Here is a 22,424-nt window from a genome sequence, read left to right as displayed (position 1 = left end):
GTAGCAGGAGAAAAATGTTGCACGGCAAAATGTGGGTGGGGAGTCCCACCAGTGGGACAATAGGCAAAGTTCCAATGTCCTAAATGCTACACGCTTTAAATCCATTAAACTGTTATTGTTGGCAACAATTATTATGCGCAACATTTGACGCTTAACATTTGCGGCAACAAAATGATTTCGCAACGTTGCTATTATAGATGAACAACTGTATACAACTTTCTACAATGTTGCCGAACATGTTGCGCGTCAATTGTTGCAGACGGGCACTGTATTACAGTAATTAAACCCAAACAAATTAAATAATAAGATGCATTATACCGGGCAACATTATTTTGCATGTCGCACAGCAATTGTTGCCTTTTTTCTTCCTACGTAAATCACGACAACAAACATTCGCGGCAACGTTGCAGAACATGTTGCACGTAAACGCCAAGTGACGTTCGATATGTCGCACAGCAATATGCGACAGAAAATGATGACCAACAAGTTGTTCGGAACTTAGCACAAACAACGTTGCCAAATAAAAAATCGCTTTGACTTTCATCTGAGCAACATGTTGTGCGCCAATTGTTGTCCAGTGGACACAGACCAAAACAAAGTTTGTTTACCAAACAACGTCATCATTACAACACACCCACTTGTAGATAGAAGGAATGGAACTTATGAAACATAATGTTAATGGAAGGGGTAACCCCTGTAGAAGATTCTGGAAAAACGGGATCGTTCGTTAGTCACGAGCTCTACAAGACTACACGAGCGACGCATCTGACGTAACGAAAATACGTAATAATGGCGCGGTAATCGTCCTTTGGTTGCTATCGAAGGGCGAATGGCCCCTCCCCGCTTCTAGAAAGTTCTATTTCTTTTCGAATGTTCGAGGACGTTCGAGACTGTTCTAGAACATTTTTTTATTGTTAGGTAAATTATTGTTCTTAGCGTTCTTAGCTTGTGTATTGGTTTTAGAAGACTGAATCTTACATAAAAATACAAATTCCTTCTGGATTAGATATCACACATCACTTTAGACAAGGGTGCATTGACTTTTCAAGTTCAGTTGGGCAGACAACTGCGTATAGATGACCCACGATGAACTGTCCCGCCAAACTCAATGACAGGGGGGCGCTACCATCGTTCAACTATATGGTTTCCAACATGGCAAAAATCGGAACCAGCGATCCGGTATTGACGGTGGCGCCCCGCTGTCAATGTCATGGATAGGACAGTTCAGTATTTTGGAACTATAGTCTGCCGGCTTTGCCGCAGTGCCGGCCGGCTTTCATATCAGTCGGTTGCTGTATTTCGCGACCCAAACACGTCCTTCCACTGCCAAAAATTGACAGTCAGTTGTCAATTGACAAACGACGAACGTGTGTTATTGTATTTGATTGACGGAACATTTATTGTGAAAACTTTATTATGGTGGACGACATGTATCTTGGAAAGGCTAAAACGTCTTCGAACAGTGAGTATTTTTCCATTGTTATTTTCGTTATTTGTAGTTGCAAATTCTGGTAGGTAACCGGCGGTTAAATTAAATTTTTTAATGATAAGTAATGTAATCTTTGACAAATTTTATGTATCTGTCACCGTAAGATTATAAACATCGTTTGATTACAATCTATCTCGTGAGATTGTAAACTGTCGAAAAATTGTGAACCGTAACATATGATTGCAATTTAACGCATTATTTTTCGCTTTATTGTAATCTATCGATGGGAAGCGGTCAAATTGTGATCTCAGGCGCTGATTGGTTGAACGTTATGTGCCCCCCGCCGCCCCGGCACTCGCCATATTTGTTTGTTATTTGGTTTGTTGTTAAATGAAAACTATGTGTTTTTGTGATTATAAATTAATTTCGTGTTAAAAATAACATATCTATGTATAGAATTAGTTATGTAAAATTATTGTGGACGTAAAAAAATCTGTGATAAACCAACGAATTAGTGCTAGTTTAGTTTCAGAAAATAACGTAAATTACATAAATTTTTCGTGTTTTAATATTTGTATGCGTGTGAACTTAAGTGATCTCATTGAATACTATTTGCCATGTCGGATATTGAGCCTGGTCAACAAAATACCTCTGAAAAAACAGGTATTGTTAATCCGAACGAATTTACCATAGAGTTACAAAAATATTACAGTGGGCATAATGAAAATAGTAAAAAATTTGAATGGACAAATCAAAGAATACAAAGTATAATAAAATTGTTAGATGAGTACAGCATAATTAAATCTCAAGGTTAGAGGACAAAATGATTGATTTTTTATAAGTTTTTTTTTTATAATTTCCCAATTTCAGTTCGTGTTTGAGGACAAAATAACCGTTTTTGTGTTTAATTTTATTTTTTGTTACACGACAAAATATTTTTTATAAAAGTGTTTTTTTAATATTTCCAATTTTATTTTATGTTTAAATACAAAATAATTGTTACCTACTAAATAATAAATAAATACTTGAAGAATTTTTGAAGTGTATTTATTTTATTTAACTAACACCTCTATTTCATTTCTAACTCTGTGGGGACAAAGAACGGCTGGTCGTGATTGGTCGCTCTTACAATAAGACCGACCAATCAGGAAGATCTTTCGGACAGTTGACAATTTGACGCGGGACAGATTGTAATTTTACTGTTTCACTTCGATAGATTACAATATAGCGAAAAATAATGCGTTAAATTGCAATCATAATGTTACGGTTCACAATTTTTCGACAGTTTACAATCTCACGAGATAGATTGTAATCGAACGATGTTTGTAATCTTACGGTGACATATCTATCGAAGCTACGAAGGTACAGTCAGTCGGTCAGCATCTAAATTTTGCAGTGAATTTAAATGATCGTGATCAATAGGTATTTTGTCAGAAATGGCTTTATTAATCTAAGTTTACTTACATTTCGATCGATTTATTTACTTTCTCTAGTAATGTTAGTTATCTCAAAGATAATTAAGTAACGTAGGATAATACTTATTCCGAATCTGGGTCCGGCCGGGTGTCGCAAAGGGGGTCCGACATAGCCGAATTTTTGAACGCATTTTGTATGGAGCCGACACTTAGAAAAAATTTGACCTCATTTTATGGAGTTCAGACATGGAAAAATTTTCAACTTTTTAGTAGGTACCTACCTTGTTTGACCGATGCAATGTGCTGAATGAATATAGGGGTGAAAATAAAATGATACTAAAATACGGGGTCAGAAAGTATTCTTTTATTTATGTTTAAGTAGGTACCACCTTCCTACTCGACTAAATACCTTTTCATTGATTGTAGAGAGTGGGTCAGGTGATTAGGTAGGTTTATTACTGAAACATCTAAGAGATAGCGGAGATTCATCGTTTGTGTTAGGTATTTTTGAAAGAAATAAGTAAATTATTATGTATCGATTAAAATCTAGAGTCTAGACCGTCTTAGGAATGCAAGTGCCGTAGTCCGTAGAGCGTTACATTGCATGCATGACATGCATCATAAGACCACACGGTGAGAAAATTGACGCCGCCTTTTCCTTTAAGTAGTTCTATAATTTTAAGAGAAATAAATTCGTTGCATGTAAAGAAGTTTGTAAACTAAGTAATAACTTTACTATTTACGATAGGATACTCTATTCCAGGGTTTCCCAATTTTTTTTTTACCAAGGAACCCTAATTGATTATACTTTTCCTAGCGGAACCCCCGTACTACTCCGCCCGCACGCCCTGTGCGTAAACAAGTCGGTGCGAGCGAACAACGTCGGTCACGAAACGTGGGATAATATTTTTTACGGAACCCTTGCGGCCTTTCCACGGAACCCCAGGGTTCCGCGGACCACCATTCGGGAACCGCTGCTCTATTCAACACGTGGGTCGTTGCTTGAAGCAAAATAAGCGAAGTGTAGGAGGCAGTGGATCGCAAGCACTTCTTTTGAAAGCACTGCGTTCTAGTGGGAGGCATGACATTCTTGAATTATACGAAACTAGGGTAGTGCTTAAAGGCATGCCATGCCACAAGTTGTCCCGATTGGCGTGGGACGTCCCGATTGTGAGGGGTAGAATTATTTTCATTGTTTCTCGCAAAACTGAATCCCACCAAAAACATTCTGTAAAAAACTAGCCAAGTCTCGATGGAGCTGCTTGTTTATCTCTAAAAAGTAATGAAATCTAGACAAAGTCGTGCCAAGTCTATGGTTCCTTACTGCAATTTCTTTATTATTATAGTTAATGTTGTGTGACTTGGCCGTTGAAGGGTGACAAAACCAGGTGCTCCATGACACCATTGGACCACTCTGTCGCCAGAACCGCTACCCATTGACGATGGAAAATTGCCACTCGGAAAACGTTGATTCAACAATAACCAGTCAATTGTAGGTTTAATAAAGCTGCGTATTTCAATAATACTAAAAAGATTGTTCAACGGCCAAGTCACACAACATTAACTATAATAATAAAGAAATTGCAGTAAGGAACCATAGACTTGGCACGACTTTGTCTAGATTTCATTACTTTTTAGAGATAAACAAGCAGCTCCATCGAGACTTGGCTAGTTTTTTACAGAATGTTTTTGGTGGGATTTCACTTCTTTTTGTAGAAAGTGGCAAAATTATTTAACGTCGTCGTTTTATTGATTTTTTTTACGATATTTAACACAAATAAACTCAACGACCTTTAAAATGGACAACTAATCAGAATTGTTTTAATAACATAACCTTAGCGAACCTTACAATATAATAAACGAAATCAACGAAATGCAAATTACACAACATTCAACTTAATCGACGGGGGGCTCTAGAAAGGAAAAAAATTTGGACACCGCTTGCTAGTACTAGCGCCATCTAGCGGTGAGCGATACAGGCGAACACCACGGTGCCGGAGTAGTATTGATTATGAATGTGGTGTTACTCCAGATCTTCGATTTTCCTAGTTTTTATAGTTTTCCCTTTATGTGGCCATTAAACCCTAACTCTGTACCAAAGGACAATGTTCGTTCTCCATACATTGTTCGCCGTTAGATCAACAGTGCCGAAAAAATACTTTCTAGGTTCTAAATGACACAAATCTTTATGTAAGAACAATTATTCCTGGCGGACCAATTCTATAAACTTATTAATAGCAATATTGTTATCATAACCTCTTACTTACTAGTATTGTATTATATTATTTTATGCACATCGATTTGGGAGATGTTCTGTATTGTAGTTGTCGCAGCCAAATTGTATTATAATATTGGACGGGTTTTGGAAATAGCTCGGCGTTCCACTTTTATGATTTACTTACTTACATTTTGCACGTAAATAAATAACATGAATCCTATGTTTACTTTCCACTCTTGACATTTAACACGTGACTTACCAAACTAACTATCTCCATGGTTACCGTCTTAGTCTATGCATGACTAGGGATTGAACAACTTTTAATTGAATATTATTAATAATTCTCGATAATTATTATCGATTGAAAAATATTCGGAATTTGAATCGAAAGATATATTCAATTTTATCAATATCAAAATATTCAATTTTAATAATAAAATAAATATTTTTTACTACTACCTATGAAATGTTCTGAAAATTGCCTGGAGCGCTCCCCCAATCCTGGGTTTTCCCTTTCCAAGCTGAGAGGACATCATTTTGGTTCTATCGATACATTATAAAGGTACTTAATATTTGAAATGTATTACCAATTATTGTTATAAGCATTTTGAGCGAATAAAACTTTCAATTCTATTAGAACTTTAGACATTTCTCTCACTTTAAGCGGCATTGGATTTTTCATCGGATTTTGAAACTATTACAGATATATTAAAGATGATCCCATATTGTTGTCATTGTCTATATCAGTGTTATGATCACAATTCTTTTTATTTTATTCATGACCTTCGACCAGTTGGACACATTAGATAGCTTCTTGTAGTATCGTGCAATATATTTTTAACTTTTAATTAAAATCTAGTTATACTGTAGCAATTTGGACGAATTGTTTTATTTACAAGATCGGTATCTTATTGTCTATGATGACCGCAGTCAACATCACTATTACATGGATTCCTAACAATGAAGTACGGCATTGCCTTGTGCCGATTTTACATAGATTTTATCGACACAAATTATGGAACTTCATAGGATATGGAGCAGGCCACGCCCTAAAATGTCCGGATGTCGTCATAGTATTATGGAATACATATAAAAGACTTTTATTATTTCATTTTCTAATCCTCAAGTGTCCGTTACAATCTAATTAATATTTAAGTATTCAAAAAGTAAGAGATTAATTTTGATACTTTACTGCTGTGCCCAGGAATCTAAGGCGGTTTCTGACAATGTCCTTTCAGCTCTCTGAGTTTATGGGAAGTACTAGTTCTATTTTGATGATCATCAGTGAGTGAGTGAGTGAGTGTCGTAAATGCGAAACTTTGCTTTCGCTTAACTTCGGAACTAAATGACCTACAGACTTGAAATTTTGGATTTTAAGTATGTGATTATAGCTTATCAGATGACGAAAATTTCTGCGCTCTGGTCTTATCCAGACGTTCTCAAATAGGGGCCTGAAAATGCGGCGAAATGGTTCCAGTAAAGGATGGTACGGCAGTGTTTGCTTCGCGCTCGACTTGGCGGGGGCACTACCGTGCCCCCAGATTCCAAGTTCGATTGCGGATTCGAGTTCGAATGGAAACCGAGTTTCCGTTGTTTTTATCATTCATCCCCAAAGTTACTCGTGGGGAAAGAAATGGCTAACGAAAAATCGCAATGAGCACCGCGTTAGGTGTGGTATTGTTACCAAAAAATATTGAGTTACTCGTGAATATAATACTGCTAAAGAAAGATCGCAATGAGCACTGCGTATAGGTGTGGTATTGTTACCAAAAAAATATTTTTACACGGTCAAGGTGTAAAATGGCGCAGTGGGCATTGTCCGTATTACCTATTGAAGTTTTCTGACGCAGTTTGTTTACAATGAGTAAGCTGACTCATTGGAATTTAATCATTTACCCTCCTTACTAATAAAAAGTTACACAGTTGTTGAACACTGTTTTAAAATTACATTTCCATACTAAACGTCACTTTAAAACACTTCAACGAGCGTATATTTTTTATTAGCAAGGGGGTTAACTGGGGTTAATCATTATAATATTTTAGGGAGCCTGAGCTTGCATGCGCTAGCAAATGGAAAATTAATGAGAAGGGCGGCCTCCGAAAGACTATCTATGATGGTGAAGTAGTAATCTATCCATTATTAAGTAGCAATTGAGGAATGAATACCTACCTACATAATTGATTACTCGTTCTCACACGACAACTTAGCCATTACGGATTTACTGGTATAGCAACCACTGGTAATATTAAATTCGATAGATAAGCTTAGATTAAATAGGTTTTTTGTAAAACTAAAGCTAAAGCACAAAAGTAAGAACAGTTTTTAAAAATATTATCTACCTTAAGTACTAGTGGGAAAAGAGGTTTTATTGAAGTGTTAAAAAAAATCCATTGTTGGTCACTTGAAATTGGTATTGTGGAATGGGATCGATGCAATGCGCATGTCCTATCCTATGATCCTCCCAAGATGTATCGACATCTAGGTTTATTTGTTACTGGCTAGGTAACATAACCAAGGCGAACTTTTGAGCTAGCTAGTCAAATTCAATATTGCGTGTACTTATGCATTATGTAGGTAGGCTAATGTTTCGTTCGAAAGGGCTGCCTTGACAACATTAGTTATTGTTGTAACGTTGATTGTCGTTGATATCTATGCAATAGGCACCTGCCTTTCAATAACTCCATAGATTTCGAGTAAAAAGATTGATGTCCATTTTTATTTTGTAGGATTTGTAAAAAAAAAGAAGAAAGTTGCATCAACTAGGTACATATAGTATTTTTTTAGCCTTCTGGTAGATACGGAAGACCGGATCTGGGGGCACGGTAGTGCCCCCACCAAGTCGAGCCAAAAAGCGGCACGGCCGTACCATCCTTTTCTCGAAGCAATTCAGGCCATTTTCGACCCCCTGTATCATCGTTGTGGATAAAACTAGAAGACTGAATTTTCAGTATCCATGCAGGCATTGTAAAGACACGGTATATTTCAAATTTCATTCAATTTGAACCAGTAGTTTAAGAATTATAACGGGTCAAAGTTTCTTAATTTTGTCACTCACTGACTGACTGACTGACTGACTGACTCACCGATCATCAAAATTCTAAGGCACTTCTAGCAGACCTAGAAGCTTCAAATTTGGAATATAAGTAGTGTTTGGTGTATGAATCAAGGAAAAACTAAAATATTTGGGGGCACGGTAGTGCAACCGCTAAGTCAAGCAAAATTTTTCAATTTCGGTCCAGTTTTATAAATTTTTAACTACTTACTTAAACTTACTCAAATAACTTTGTAATACCATATAAATATAAAGGCGCACGGTAGTGTCCCCGCCAAGTCGAGTAAAATTTTTAAATTGCGGTCCAGTTTTCTAGATACATAACTGCTGTCTACAAAATACAAAAAGAAATGAAATCCCATCAAAAACAATACTTGTCACAAAAACCAAGTCTCGTAACTCAGTTGTTCTACGGTAAAAAGTTGTGAGATCCATGTAATACCAAGTCCAGGCCAGGAAATCATTAACGTTTTACATAAATATATTGACTTGGCCGTGTAAATTAAATTATTTAGTGCGATGGCCAAGTCAATAATTTATGTAAAACGTTAAAGATTTCCTGGCCTGGACTTGGTATTACATGGATCTCACAACTTTTTACCGTAGAACAACTGAGTTGCGAGACTTGGTTTTCTTGACAAGTATTGTTTTTGATGGGATAGAAATTGAGGGCTTAATGTAGTTATCATAAAAAATGTTTTTTCTTTATGATGGAGGAAATAGGAATGAAGTTACTTGCGATTAGAAAAGGGCTAGGCTATGTTCCTGAGGGAATTGGACCGGCCCATTGCGCATGCCCTGCCCTAATAACCCAGACAGAACGTATCGACGTCTCGACGGAATCTAGATTAGTCTGAAACTAGGTACAATGAATGTGACCTTCAGTCGAGTCATAATATGTTATTGTTTGTCTTGGAATTGTTGGAAGGTGGGTCTTGTTTGTTATTTTTATGTTCGTCTCAATTAGGTGGGCACTGAACGAATTTAGGTCCATTAAACCAAAATAGAATAATGTCGTAACTTATTATCAAAATAGCCATTATGTTATGATGTATAAACAATAATACTTACTACTGTAAAGTTTTGTAAAAATCCGTCCAGTAGCTTTTGCGTGAAAGAATAACAAACATAGATAACATCATCTATACAATCCATCCTCACAAACTTCACAAACTTACGCATTTATAAATTTAATAGGATACAGATAGGATAAGGATAGGATAGAGATTTTTTTTTAAATTCGTAATGTATGTTACCTACCTATGTATGATAAACATTAGTATGCATGACCTGACCGTATATTATTCAAAACATCCCTACAAAACTACACTTGCTCATAATCATTGATCCATTGGCGACGATTCTGGTGGCAGGGCAGGGGCGGCGACCACAAGAGCCGGCGACATTTCCATCTCAGTAGTTTGAATCAAATATTATAGATCCTTAAGATTATTTCATCCTATCCGCAGTTGCATGGCACAGGCCGATGTCGACGACCTTCCGGGAGGAGGAGGAGCTCATGAACCGCTGCTCCAGAGCCCTGGACTCGGCCACCGACCCGCTGGAGAAGCTGCGGCTGCTGTGCCTCTCACACGGCGCTGCTGGCATCATGGCGCTGGCTAGGTAGGTTTGAGGTCAGGTGGCACTAGCAGACGTCATACTTGCCATTGGAATCATTGGATACTGCTTGAAACGCTTTTAAATTAGCCAGCTACACTTAGAAGTAGCAGTAGCATGGCACTGGCTTGGTAGGTCTGAGGTCAGGTGGCACTAGCAGACGTCATTCCAGCAATTTGAATCATTGGATATTGCTAGAAACGCTCTTAAATTAGCCAACTACACTTAGAAGTAGCAGTAGCATGGCGCTGGCTAGGTAGGTCTGAGGTCAGGTGGCACTAGCAGACGTCATTCTCGCCATTGGAATCATTGGATAGCAGGCGCGGATCCACCGTGGTGGGCACTGTGGGCATGCCCATAACCCTAATTTGCTTGTTTTAAATTATGATCTAATAAATCTATTGATAAGATCGATAGGCATGTATCATGTATCCAACTCTTTGAACTCTCACTTGGCTAATTTTTGGTGGCTGTGCCCACAACCTTTATTCAGGGCTGGATCCGCGCTTGTTGGATAGTGCTTGAAACGCTCTTAAATTGGCCAACTACACTTAGAAGTAGCAGTAGCATGACGCTGGCTAGGTAGGTCTGAGGTCAGGTGGCACTAGCAGACGACATTCTTGCCATTGGATTCATTGGATACTGCTTGAAACGCTCTTAAATTGGCCAACTACACTTAAATTCAAATTATTTATTGCATGTCACATGGGTAAGGGTTGACAAGAACATAATATTGTACATGTGACGCCCAGTGAAGGCGTTGCAAAAACTTAAAAATAACATTAAAATAGACACTTACGCCTGTATTCACAAACATTACTATGAGGTCTCACAGTGCACGTGGACGTACAGGGTCACACACGAACCCATCACAAAGCTCTATTCAATGTGTGCGTTCGATTTGCTGCTTCACTTAAGCAAGCATCGTTTGTGAATACGGGCGTTAAAGAATCGGTGACATCATGGTATCTAGGTACTGGATAATTTCTGCTCAATTCGCCATTAACTGTCTATCGACTCTTTGGAAAAGCTGCGCGCCCTTTCTCTCACGCTGCTACTAAGGGGCCATCCATAAAGTACGTCACACGAATTAAATGATTTTTTGACCCCCCCTCCGTCCTTGTCACAGGTGGTCACATTTCTGAGACCCCCCCCTCCCTAGTGTGACGTCACATGTTTTGCAATTTCACATCGAAAAATTATTAAATTAACAGCAGTTCCGAAATTAGTTTTATTTCTATTTAAATTAAGTATTTTTTTATATGAAATCAACATTATATCAAATATTTGAAACAATTGAAATGTGATGTCACGAAACTTAGGACCCCTCCCACCCCTTGTCACACCATGTCACACTTTGTCAACCCCCTGCCCCCCTCTTTACGTGTGACGTACTTTATGGATGACCCCTAAGGGATTTTGGCATTGCGTCACAATCATTAATTTTCTCATTTAGGGTGTGTTAAGCAACGTTTGATGTGTACCTAATCAGTTGATTTGATAATGCTTGCGTGATTAGGTACTAAATTGTCTTTTTGCACGCCGTAAATTTTCCGTATTTACAATTTACCTGCGACGTGACATCAACCAAAGCGGTGCCACGGATGAAGGTTGTATTTTGAATGAGCTGTAAATAATGTGAATTAATTTAATTTATGATTAATGTGGTTGTTTTTTTTTTCAGAGCCTTCCGGAGAATGGAGATTCAAGGCAACAAGAGACTTAACAGAGACGAGTTTGTGGAGAGCATCAAGGAAACTGGGCTAGATTTTAGTGACGAGGTATAATTCGACACGTTTTTTGGGTTTGGCCTGCACTGAATTTTGCTCTCTCTAGGTAAGGACAAACTTTCAGAACGCCAAGAAGATTTGGTTTGTGATTTCAAAGCATTTAGATGGTAACAGACGTTTCAATTCTCCCTATAATTCTGCACCCTTAACTGAACATAATAAAACAGTGAACAGTAAACCGTCTGATCTGATATCATCTCTTGGACGTAAATCAAGTAGAAGTTTAGATGGTAAAATAATATTACATTGAATTGTACTGTAATTTTATTATTATATCACTGAGCGGACATTTGCTTACAGACCGGGACTTCTACAGATTTGTTTGGGACATGTCCCGGTGTGAGTCGGGACATAAGGCAGCCCCACTCTAGGTATTCTGTGCAGCCACAGCTATGTCGCCATTGAGTTCATAAGGTCGGTTTTATTTAAGCACTACTTGCACTATTTTGTGAAAGTCTGGATTTACACAGTACCTACCCGTAGTTCACGTCAACATTATAAGGTAAGTTTTATTTAACGTCTATTTGCGAATTTCGCTTGCGGGACCGAACATCTGCCACATCCACAAATATTGGTATGTATCGATCGCTACCTGCGTTTACGGTTTATGTGTACGATTTACCCTATTCTGACCCTAAATAACAAGTCCATTACATCGTCGTCGTCGAACAACGACAAATCGACGACGATCGGTTGATAAAAAGAACACTTCAGAGACGTGCTACCAGGCCTGTTCATCTCCGCGAGTTTACATCGAAAACAAAACACGCACGATTGCCCCCTACAAGAGTACTATTCGACAAGGCCTCACATACGAGCGAACATTGACTCACGCACGCGTATTCTTGTGTATGATGGAAAAAAATAAAGAAAATGGTGTACTAAATACTGTGCAGTATTTAACTGCCTAAATAATAATAAAAACACAGAATGTACTTTTTTAAGTTGCCTGAAGACACTGAGAGGTAAATAAGTAGTTAATATTATTCATGATAATTCATGCTAAATCATGTATTTCCTCCGCCATTTTCTGCAGATTGGCACCTCACGTCACATCATTTTACCGAAGTCAGCCCTATAGCTTCGGCGCAGTACCGATCACTGACGTTTGTCAACAAAACTTCTGACAAACTTGCTTGACTCTTGAGACAAGCTAAATTAGGGTTATACACCATATTGTTAATGACATTGAGCATACATTTTTTTAAATACCTTCGCGAAGTAAAACTTCTGTACGTAGTACTTATTATTATTCTGTGGTGCTACTGAGTTAGAATAATCACATCAGTCGGTGTTTGATTCTGTAGCTTCGATATGTTTATGAATTTTGAAAAATCAATATTATAATAATAATAAATAATAATAAAAAGCATTTATTTCTTTCTTTCACAATCCATTATTACAGTGAAACACAAATTGCTATGTACTAATTGAACAGGGTAAGATTGTGAGAGAACTGGAGTCTGAACTAGGCGAGAAGCCTGTACTACAGAGCGCCAGTACTCTCCTCTCTCGATAATGGCCGGAGCACATAGAATTTATTAAAGTTATTTTAAAACTAGACAAAAACTAGACGAGTATTGAAAGAGAGTGTGTAAAAGGTGAAGTGTAAGTGATGTGAGAGTGAGTGTAATGAGAGTGAGAGTGTATGTGAGTGTAGGTGTATGTAAGTGTGAGTGTATGTGAGTGTAGGTGTACGTGAGTGAGTGTGCGTGTGTGTTAGTAATGAACCATCTGCCCGTATTAAAGTTACCTAATTGGTTGAAGCAGGTTTTCCGTTTCAGCATACGTCAAGGATTGCAAGTAATTTGAGACCTTGTACTAGGGTTTCTGATTTCTCGACCTATTTTTTTTCTCGAGTTTCGAGAATTCTCGAGGCCAAAGTCTCGAGTTTTCTCGGGTCTCGAGTCTTTTCATGAAAACTTTCGAAATCGGTTGAAATTTAATAAAAACACAGGTTTTTTAATCTAATATACCTAATTTTATTGCACAACAATCAATATTAGAATTTAGTACCACTTATTTTGGTAAGGAAAGAAACAAAAAATAAAATCTTCTTTCATAATTTACTAATAATCATAACAAAAGTCATAAAGTCGCGTGTACTTTAAGGATAAGTAACAATAAAAATCTGGAGCTACAATAGGGATGATGACTGGGTAATGAAATCGAAATTCTATTTAGTCCGTCAGACAGTAAAGAGATTTTGGAGACATATTTTTTGATTATTTTCATAATCGAATAGTTACAGTATTGTATTGAGTTGAAGTGTCCCGTGGCGTCACTTTTGAGTAAAAAAATCTACTCAAGTGTGACGTAACGCGCTATTTCAAACCGATGTGGCACTGTTATTATTTAGTTATGAAAGATGATGAATAATATGAGTCTAATATTTTCTAATGATCTGTCTGACGGACAAATAATTGAAATTTTGTCATCTATCCTATTGAATAAACTTTACGAGGAGGCACGAGTACCTAACCTAACAGACAGTAAACAAATTTTTCAGTCTTTAAATCAGACAGAGATAAACATACATAATAAATATAGCATACTCGCACTCGCATAGTACCAATTACTTAGGTTCGATTGAGATCATTACTTGCAAATCAAATCAGTTAAAAAAGGAAAGGACTAGGCCAGTCTAAAAGCAACGTTTACCTATTAAATACCTATTTGAAAACTTACTTTTATCTAAGAAAATAGGCTTTCAAGAATATTAAAACTTCAAAATCGAAACTCGAGAATTCTCGAGCTCCGGTAATTTTTTTCTCGTCTCGAATGAAGCCAAATTTCTCGAGTTTTCTCGAGTTCGAGAAAGCTCGAACAGAAACCCTACCTTGTACTTACAATGAAATTTGGGCAAGGAGTGAAGATCTAAATTATGGTGAAGAGCATTATACAAAAAAGGACCCAAGAAACAGTAGAAGCGATGAGAGAAGTAAGTTTTAAAGGAAGAAGAGGGAACTACCAGGTGATTACGTCGGACAACAGAGGGATCGAAATTTGCTAGATGGTGTTGTTTTAAGACAATATACAAGATGAAGAGTTGGCGGACGGTTAAAACTTGGCAGTATTGGAAGAGCTCATACGTAGGGAAAAGCAGCGGTTTGAAGGTGCAAATTTTAAGGATGGCCCTTTGAGCTCGTTCCAGCTTTATCAGGACAGTCCTGCAGGCACCTCCCCAAGAGGTTATGCAATAAATCAAAAGTGACTGGCAGAGGGCTACATAGACTGTCCTGACAAGGCTGGGGTCTGCTACGTGGCGAAGCCTACGAAAGACAAACATAAGCTTGCGGAGTCTCCCGGCTGTAGCTACGATATGGGATTTAAAAGTTAGTCTCGAATCTATAGTTATGCCTAGATATTTAATTTCATCAGTCGAAGACAGTGGTGAACAGTTACAAGGTAGGTCAGATAGAAGGGGGTGAGTATGGGCAATTAATCGAAGACCACTAAGGGTATTTGTTGGGATTTTGTTAATAGAGAACGTCATATAATGGTTTTTTTTTACGTTGAGCGTTAGAAGGTTTTTTTGTAACCATAAGGAGACCTGGTGAAATCCAGACTGTGCTCGCCGGAAAGTGTCACCCCATGAGTCGGCTGCAAATACGAGGGCTGTGTCATCGGCAAAGGAAATAATTTTACAGTTTGGGATGGGAAGGGAGCAGAGATCGTTGATGTACACCAGGAAAAGCGTGGGGCCGAGAATGCTTCCCTGGGGAACACCGTACTCTATAGGGACCTCAGAACTCACATTTCCGTCTATTACGACCGACTGAGAGCGACCTGTAAAGTAACTGCGGAATAGAGAAAGCTGGTTCCCTCTAACACCTATCGCCTCCAATTTGGCCAGCAGGATGGGGATGGAAACCGTGTCAAAAGCCTTGGCCAGGTCTAGGAAGATCGAAAGACATTTCTTGCCCCTGTCCAGATTTCTAGAGACGTGGTCGGTAAGTTCATGAACCGCATCAGCTGTAGATTTACCCTGTCTAAAGCCGTGTTGACCAGGAGACAAGAAATCCCGCTCCTCAATGAATTTGATCAGTCTGTTGTTTATTAACCGCTCTAAGATTTTCGACAAGGCTGGCAGAACCGATATAGGACGGTAGTTATTGACACGGTTTCGATCCCCAGACTTGTAGATTGGGTGAACTAGTGCCTTTTTAAAAGCATCCGGAAAGCAACCTAAGGAAAGGCAGAGGTTGCAGATGTGTGCAATAGGAGGGACTAGCTGGTCTTTACAGCGCCTCAAGAGGGTGGTAGGGATATTATCCCAACCAACTGCGCACTCCTCCCTGAGGGATAATAGAAGGGTTTCAACCTCTGCGGTAGAGGCACTCAGGAGAACGAAAGATTGACAGGCAGAAGACGAAGAAGAAACAGGAGGTGTAGGAGAAGAGGAGGGAGGACCGGAATTATTTGAGAGAATTTCTTCGGCGAGGGACCTACCAATGCCTGCGAAGAAAGAGTTAACGTGCTCAACAGCTTGATTTGGAGTGGGCATACAAGAAAGGAGGTCGGTAGAACTTGAGTTTGTTTTTTTGATATTAGAAACTTCTTTGATGGCGTTCCATAGTCTTTTGTTATTAGAACCCGCCTTAACAATGAGATTCCTGTCATGTGCAATTTTGATTTTTTTAAGTAAAGAGTTACAAAAGTTACGGTAGCGAATATAGGTCTTACGAAGGATTTCATTGTTAGGCTCATTTCTGAGTCTTTTGTGCATGTTATCCCTGTTTTGGATACACCTCAATAGACCTGGGGTGATCCAGGGTTTAAGGATTCTACGACGTCGAGGGACAGTAAGAGCTCGAGTGTGCTGTGCAATAGCAATTTGAAGTTTGGATATTAGGAGATTAGTAGCAATATTAGGGTCAGAAAGCTGAAGAATGGGCGAAAAATCAATGTTTTTTATAGATTCACAAGTTTCAGGGTAATTAACTTTTTTAATTTTGATGGTGCCAGGGTTTCCGATTTTGGACTGAATAGCGAGAAGGACTGCATCATGATCAGTTACAGTGGACTGGATAACCAAACACTGGGCAGGTGACGAAGTTTTGAGAATGGCATGATCAAGACAGGCAGAACTGCGGGTCGGTAAGGTGTGACCTGGAAGGAGACCGTGAAAGGCAAGTGCGTTAAGGTAATCCTCAGAGTCAGGGTCTGACTTGGGTGATGAGATCAAGTTGATGTTAATATCGCCCATGACAATTATATTTTTATATGATTTAAGTGGCAGTAAAATCGGGTCTAGGGAAAGTATAAAATTTTGGGCGCTTCGGAATGCACACGGACGGTAGATAGCTAAAATCGCCGTTTCGTCGTTTATAGTAATTAAAAGACAGCTGGCATCTGCTATGTTGGGCTCCGATATTGTGACTCGAGGTATTACATTATTGTAGTAGACAATAACACCATCGTTTTGGTTTACAGGGTTCGAAGAGGAGTAGAACGAGAAACCATCGAGGTTAGGAATAGGGGGATTACTTAAAAGCCAGCACTCAGTTAATATAATGAAATCCAAATCAATATCTAGGTTACTAAGTAATGTGTAAAAACTATTTATGTTGGCTGATATGCTACGTATGTTTTGGGATAGTATTTTGAGCGTCTTCTTATTTGATGAGTTTTTAGGGAAATAAGTGTGAACTTGTGTGGAGTCGCAGGTTGAGGCAGTACAAACAGAAACACTATCAATGTTGTTAATTAAGTCATTTTGACCGTTGAATTTTAATGTTAAGAATAATAGGTGCAGTTACGAGGATCGGGGCCACACGTTGTGGAGTCTTTAGTGTAATATTTATATAATAAAAATATGTATATAAGCTCAAATAGCAAAAAGTAATCGTTACATCGCTTTGGTTATATATTGTTTTTTTGTTTTTAGATAAGTAATTAACGTGTGAGCTATTTATGATTGGATCAGAACTGGTAAACAAATAAAGGTCGATATTTTTTACTAGTGGAAGTAGTCGAGTGTATGAAAGAGGATGCGATATGCTAATCGAATAAGTAAGTAGTGTAGGGCAGCGGGTTAGAAAAATGAGTTGAGGTGAGTATTGTGAGTTGAGGATGAGAAGTGTGTTGTTGAGTATACAGGTTTTATTGAAACTTAATATTGTAAATATGAAACAAAATTTGTGATAATAAACACAAATAATAGCGAGTAAGGCAGAAACAATTATAAAGTAGCAGACGTCTAAAGTTAGTTTTTTGACCTGAGTTCAGTTAATTGGGCTTCATTAGAGAGGACTATAAATTTGGCATTATCTTCTTTGCGCAGGAGGACTTTTCCATTTGCCGTCCAGCAGTGTTGGTAATTCTCCGCCTTGGCAAACTCACGGCCCAAGTAAAAAAGTCTGCGGGCATGGGCGGTAAGGTTTTCCGAAATGAAGATGTTTTGTAGCGGAAATTCGGGTCCTAGAACGGATGAGTTCAGCCTTTTTCCTGAGCCAGATCGGTTATAATGTCTGAAGGCTTTCAATAGTCGGTTTTTCAGGATGACCGAGTTAAGCGTGATGAGGATGGTTTTGCTATCTTGCTTGGCAGGAAGGCAGCGAATGTCGTAGACATCAGATTGTAAAACTTCCACGGACAGTTCAGTAAAGATACGGGTGGAGACACGGAGGAGGTCGTCTTGTGGAAGGGACCTCTTAAGCGGGAGGTTACGGATTTCTAACGAGCTAGCTCGTGAGAAACGCTCGATCTCTTCAGTTCTGTCCTCCACACCCGACAGCCGGCCGTCGAAAGCCTTTGTTTTGGCCTGGTAGGTATTGAACTGAGAGCTTAAATCGTCATATTTTTGTGATAAGAAATCAATTGATTTTTCAATTTCGGCGTTAGAAGCGAGAAGTTCAGCGTTTTGTCGCTTAATGTCGTTCACAGAGTCGAGTATACCGGCCAGTTTGCTGTCTGTTTCTTGTTTCCATGACGTCAACGAGTTAATAAATTTGTCTAATTTTGATTCTTCAGTGATTAAGTCACCACAGTTGCAGCGACGTCGTTTGACGGTACGGAGGGTAATGTGGTCGCCGGGACTCATATCATCGTTGCTCTGATGGAGGTCCGGGGCCGACCCGTAAGTTGGATTTTGACTATCTACAGGAGTCTTGTATTGAGTCTATATTATGTTATTTAAAGGAGCTACTTTAGAGTACTTTAATGCCCAAAACTGATTTTGACGGATGGAGACATGCGAGCGACGTTGTTCGACGACAACAACGATTTTTCACGGAATGCCCTATGATGCCATAGGGTAGGACCACTAGACAAAACATCGGGACAAAATTTCCTTACGAATTAATAAATACTTAGGCGAATTCATCTATCCATCTCTATGCATGATGTGAGTAATAAGTAGTAAAAATATTGTATTTAAGTAATTAGTAACGCCTCCTCCTATCAATGACCGAGCTGGGAGTAGAAACAACAGATTTTCTTATTATTTAATAGTCTTGATTATATTTTTTCAGGATGCAATGGAACTCTTCACCAGGTTCGATAAGGATGACACCGGCTACATTGTTCTTGAAGAATTTCTGAGTGGTATCCGCGTAAGTACCAATATTATATTCTTGCTATTTGGCCTATTTGTGCTACTGACACTATTAAAAAAGTTTTAATTAAGTAGGTGAGTACAGTACTTACCGCAGTTCCAGCTACCCATTTCCGTTCTCTCTAGCTCTCATCAAATGGTGATTCTTTGCTATAGAAAGAGACGACATGACTGACCGAAAATGGGAATCTGAACTGAAATGGGAAATGGTTGTAGGTACTCCTGCAGTCTCCAGGTCATTAATTTATACGGCCATGATGAGAATATTGTCGTATTTTCTATATTACGTTGTACTACTACGGCCACCCGCGACTTCATACGCGTGGACTCCGCTTTACCTCCTTAAAGTGGGTGGAGTTTTGTAAAATCCGTTCTTACCCTATAAGGAATCTACCTGCCAAATTGCAAGTTTGTAGATGTTATAGTTTCTGAGATTTCATGATGAGTGGGTTATAGTCGGTGACCTTTCGCTTTTATATTTATAGATTGTCATTTCTTTGGTGTCTCCAGCCCCCCATGTCGGACTCCCGGCGAGCCATCGTGGAGCAGGCGTTCAAGAAGCTGGACAAGACCGGCGACGGCGTCATCTCTGTGGACGACATCCGCAGGGTCTACGCCGTTACTTCGCATCCGAGGTGATCAATGTTTAGATATACTTAGGCCCGGTTTTTTGATTAGTAGTTAAAATAACCAATAGTCAAATTTGACAGATGTCAAATGACAAGTGGTTAAATATCAGAAAAAAATGTTTTTCAAACAATGGTTAGTCTGACTTTTAGTACATTTTTTAACCATTAGTTTACAGTTTGTTAATATTTTAACCATTAGTAGCAAAATTTAACAATTAGTTATTTTAACTATGAATCAAAAAACTGGGCCTTAGTTGTTGCAATTCACGAAGGCGAAGTGAGCGTTACATTATTATTGTGCGGTAGCTCGCTACCGTTCTTGTTTCAAAAGTTGTGAGACACATTACACTATCGTTATGTGCAAGTACACGTACACACACAAGTAAAGCTCACTCGCCTTCGTGAGTTGCAAGAACTTAAACTACAACTTATCTAAGTATAAGAACATGACGTCATTCTGGCTGGCTTAAAAATTGAATTTATTCTCCAGTTTTCAATAAGATTTTTAGTTAGTTGCTTTAAAAAAGTGGATCAAATGCAGAATAACGATATCGTCTACTAGTATGCTACCTACCCTTGCACATTAAGATAAGATAAGATAATACTTTATTATATTTACATTTGGCGCTACTTCTTTTTTGTCCTAACCAAATCCTCATTTATTTAGGGTCGGCTCTCCTTGTTTGCGGCGCCAGGACAATCTGTCCTGGGTCCTGTTGCATTACTTTGGTCTTTCGTGGTGTGTTTACCATTACCTTTTTTTTACTATGGCAGTAATATCGTTACTTCAACACAAGCATTTTCGATTATCAGATACATGAGCGGTGAAGAAACTGCAGACCTGGTCATGAGCAGATTCCTCGCGAACTTTGAACAGGACGGGATCATAGATGGAAAGGTAAAATATTTATAAAATGTGATTTTAGAAACTTTCACGTCAATATTAATTGAGTTAACTAAAAAGTGACGTCTCACAAAATCTAGAGGAGAATCGCATTTTAGCAGCTCAAAAAAAAAACAGTTGACTGTGGTCACTGTCGTGCCAACTAGCCTATAAAACTACAACTCGCACCTTCGGTAGAACAAGGGCATAATTGTCAAAAATTGCAAAAATGAGTTAAGTATGCAGAAATACTTTAAAAATGTGTAGCTAATAATTAATAGCTCTCCTGTAAAATTGCAAAAAGTGCAATTGTGCCCTTGTTCTACCGAAGGTGCGAACTGTGAAACCACGTTGGCACGACGGCACTTCAAGCTCAACACTGTAGGATCTTATGTAGTTGTAATAGGTACTATGTTCCAACAAAAATGTATAGTCTGATGTGCTCTTCTCTTCCAGGTGACCCGCGAAGAGTTCCTGAACTTCTACAGCGGCTTCAGCGTGTCCATAGACAACGACTGCTACTTCGACCTGATGATCCGTCAGGCCTACAAGCTGTAAACACATATTATTATCACGGGCTACGCGGTCGCTTGAACATGGGCGTGTTCAGTTCACTAATCTGGCATCTTCAATTTTATTTACTTCTTAAATCTTTTTTAGGCGACTTTAGCAGCGCTGCAAAGGCGCGACAGACGTGCTGCCGATAATTTCATACTAGATTTTATAGTTAGTTACAAGTCGACCTAATAGAAGCGTGTTAGAAACACCGCTGCCGCAGCGCTTCTGACGCCCTAATGTGGAAGCGGTGTTAAGTACCGTAGATGCGAGTTACTTTAGCCCTAGAGGGCAACTTTGGCTCAACAAAAAAGTATTGTGATTGAGCAAACTATGTTGCAATTAACTAAAAATAAATAGGCGTAAGTAACGCTCTAACATAGCCTTGTCGTTTATCGACATTGCTATGATGAGGTGGGTGGGAAACTACCTTTTGGCTTTTATCCTCTTTTGTTTAGAGCCAAAGTTACCCTCTAGGGCTAAAAGTAACCCGCAAATACGGTATCTAGATACTAGAAAAGAACGTATTACGTTGATTACCCTGGCAGAAACTAATCGTATCTTATTTAATACCCAACTTATTAAACAAAAAGCGCCAGGGAAGTCAACCAATTACGTCTTTTTCGTGTTTCGTTCACACATGTTGTAAAGAGGGGACAAATTTTCTGGGCAAACTCGCATCTTCTAGAACGTATCTTATTCTGTACCCCTTGGGTGGCATTGTTATCAAGAGCATACCCATCGCATAAAGAAGAAACCCTGTACAACATTATAGATGCCAGTCTTAAAACATATTAAAACCGCGAGTCTGCTACATTTCTCTAATAATAATAATAATGATAATTGTAATTTAGCATTTTTTCTTTCCCTTGTGTGTGGATCTGATTATAAATTATTCTTAATTTTATGTAGGTACTTTAAGTACCTTAATGTTAACTAGCTTAGCCAGCTTTTTAAAATAATAGGAGTTTTCAGCTCCTATTTGACTTTAAATGTACGCAACATAGCTTATATTGATTAGCAAAAACACTTTATTTAATTTTTAATTGAGTGCTAATGACATTAATTTGAATTAAATGTTTGTTGGTGGTAATATTTGAGTTTAATTTACTACTATAAAGCAAGAGGTATAAAATTACATTAATATACGAGTAGGTACCTATGGTCTCCCGTGGTCTTCATAGGGGCAATAGGGGTCACTTAAAAAGAGGGTTTGATGGTGAAAACGGGCATTTTGTAATATGTAGTACACTGAGTGTAGGTTCCTAGGTTCCAGC

General features: G+C 38.5%; 2 protein-coding genes across 2 annotated transcripts in view; one reads left to right on the top strand and one right to left on the bottom strand.

Moving 5' to 3' along the window:
* LOC135071226 (18S rRNA aminocarboxypropyltransferase) overlaps positions 1-22,424 on the bottom strand; it is a 100,540-nt gene that overhangs the window by 31,032 nt on the left and 47,084 nt on the right. The gene's annotated exons all lie outside the window — the stretch shown is intronic.
* On the top strand, positions 1,079-22,240 carry LOC135071227 (calcyphosin-like protein). Its single transcript, XM_063965010.1, has 7 exons — positions 1,079-1,462; positions 9,585-9,738; positions 11,417-11,513; positions 18,998-19,078; positions 19,591-19,715; positions 20,523-20,607; positions 21,049-22,240. Exons 1-7 carry the CDS (start codon positions 1,417-1,419, stop codon positions 21,148-21,150), a joined length of 690 nt encoding a protein of 229 aa, XP_063821080.1. The 5' UTR covers positions 1,079-1,416; the 3' UTR covers positions 21,151-22,240.

Source organism: Ostrinia nubilalis, chromosome 4, assembly GCF_963855985.1.
Source record: "Ostrinia nubilalis chromosome 4, ilOstNubi1.1, whole genome shotgun sequence".
In the NCBI taxonomy this organism is placed as follows: domain Eukaryota; kingdom Metazoa; phylum Arthropoda; class Insecta; order Lepidoptera; family Crambidae; genus Ostrinia; species Ostrinia nubilalis.
Note: the sequence above shows the minus strand (reverse complement) of the source record. Positions and strands in the feature narration are given on the sequence as shown.

What these genes read in the sequence shown, in the direction of transcription:
- LOC135071227 (XM_063965010.1), top strand. Translation starts at nt 1,417, where the DNA reads ATGGTGGACGACATGTATCTTGGAAAGGCTAAAACGTCTTCGAACA. An exon ending in GGCTAAAACGTCTTCGAACA is followed by an intron (nt 1,463 to 9,584) that starts GTGAGTATTTTT and finishes TCCTATCCGCAG; the next exon opens with TTGCATGGCACAGGCCGATG. An exon ending in GGCTAGATTTTAGTGACGAG is followed by an intron (nt 11,514 to 18,997) that starts GTATAATTCGAC and finishes ATATTTTTTCAG; the next exon opens with GATGCAATGGAACTCTTCAC.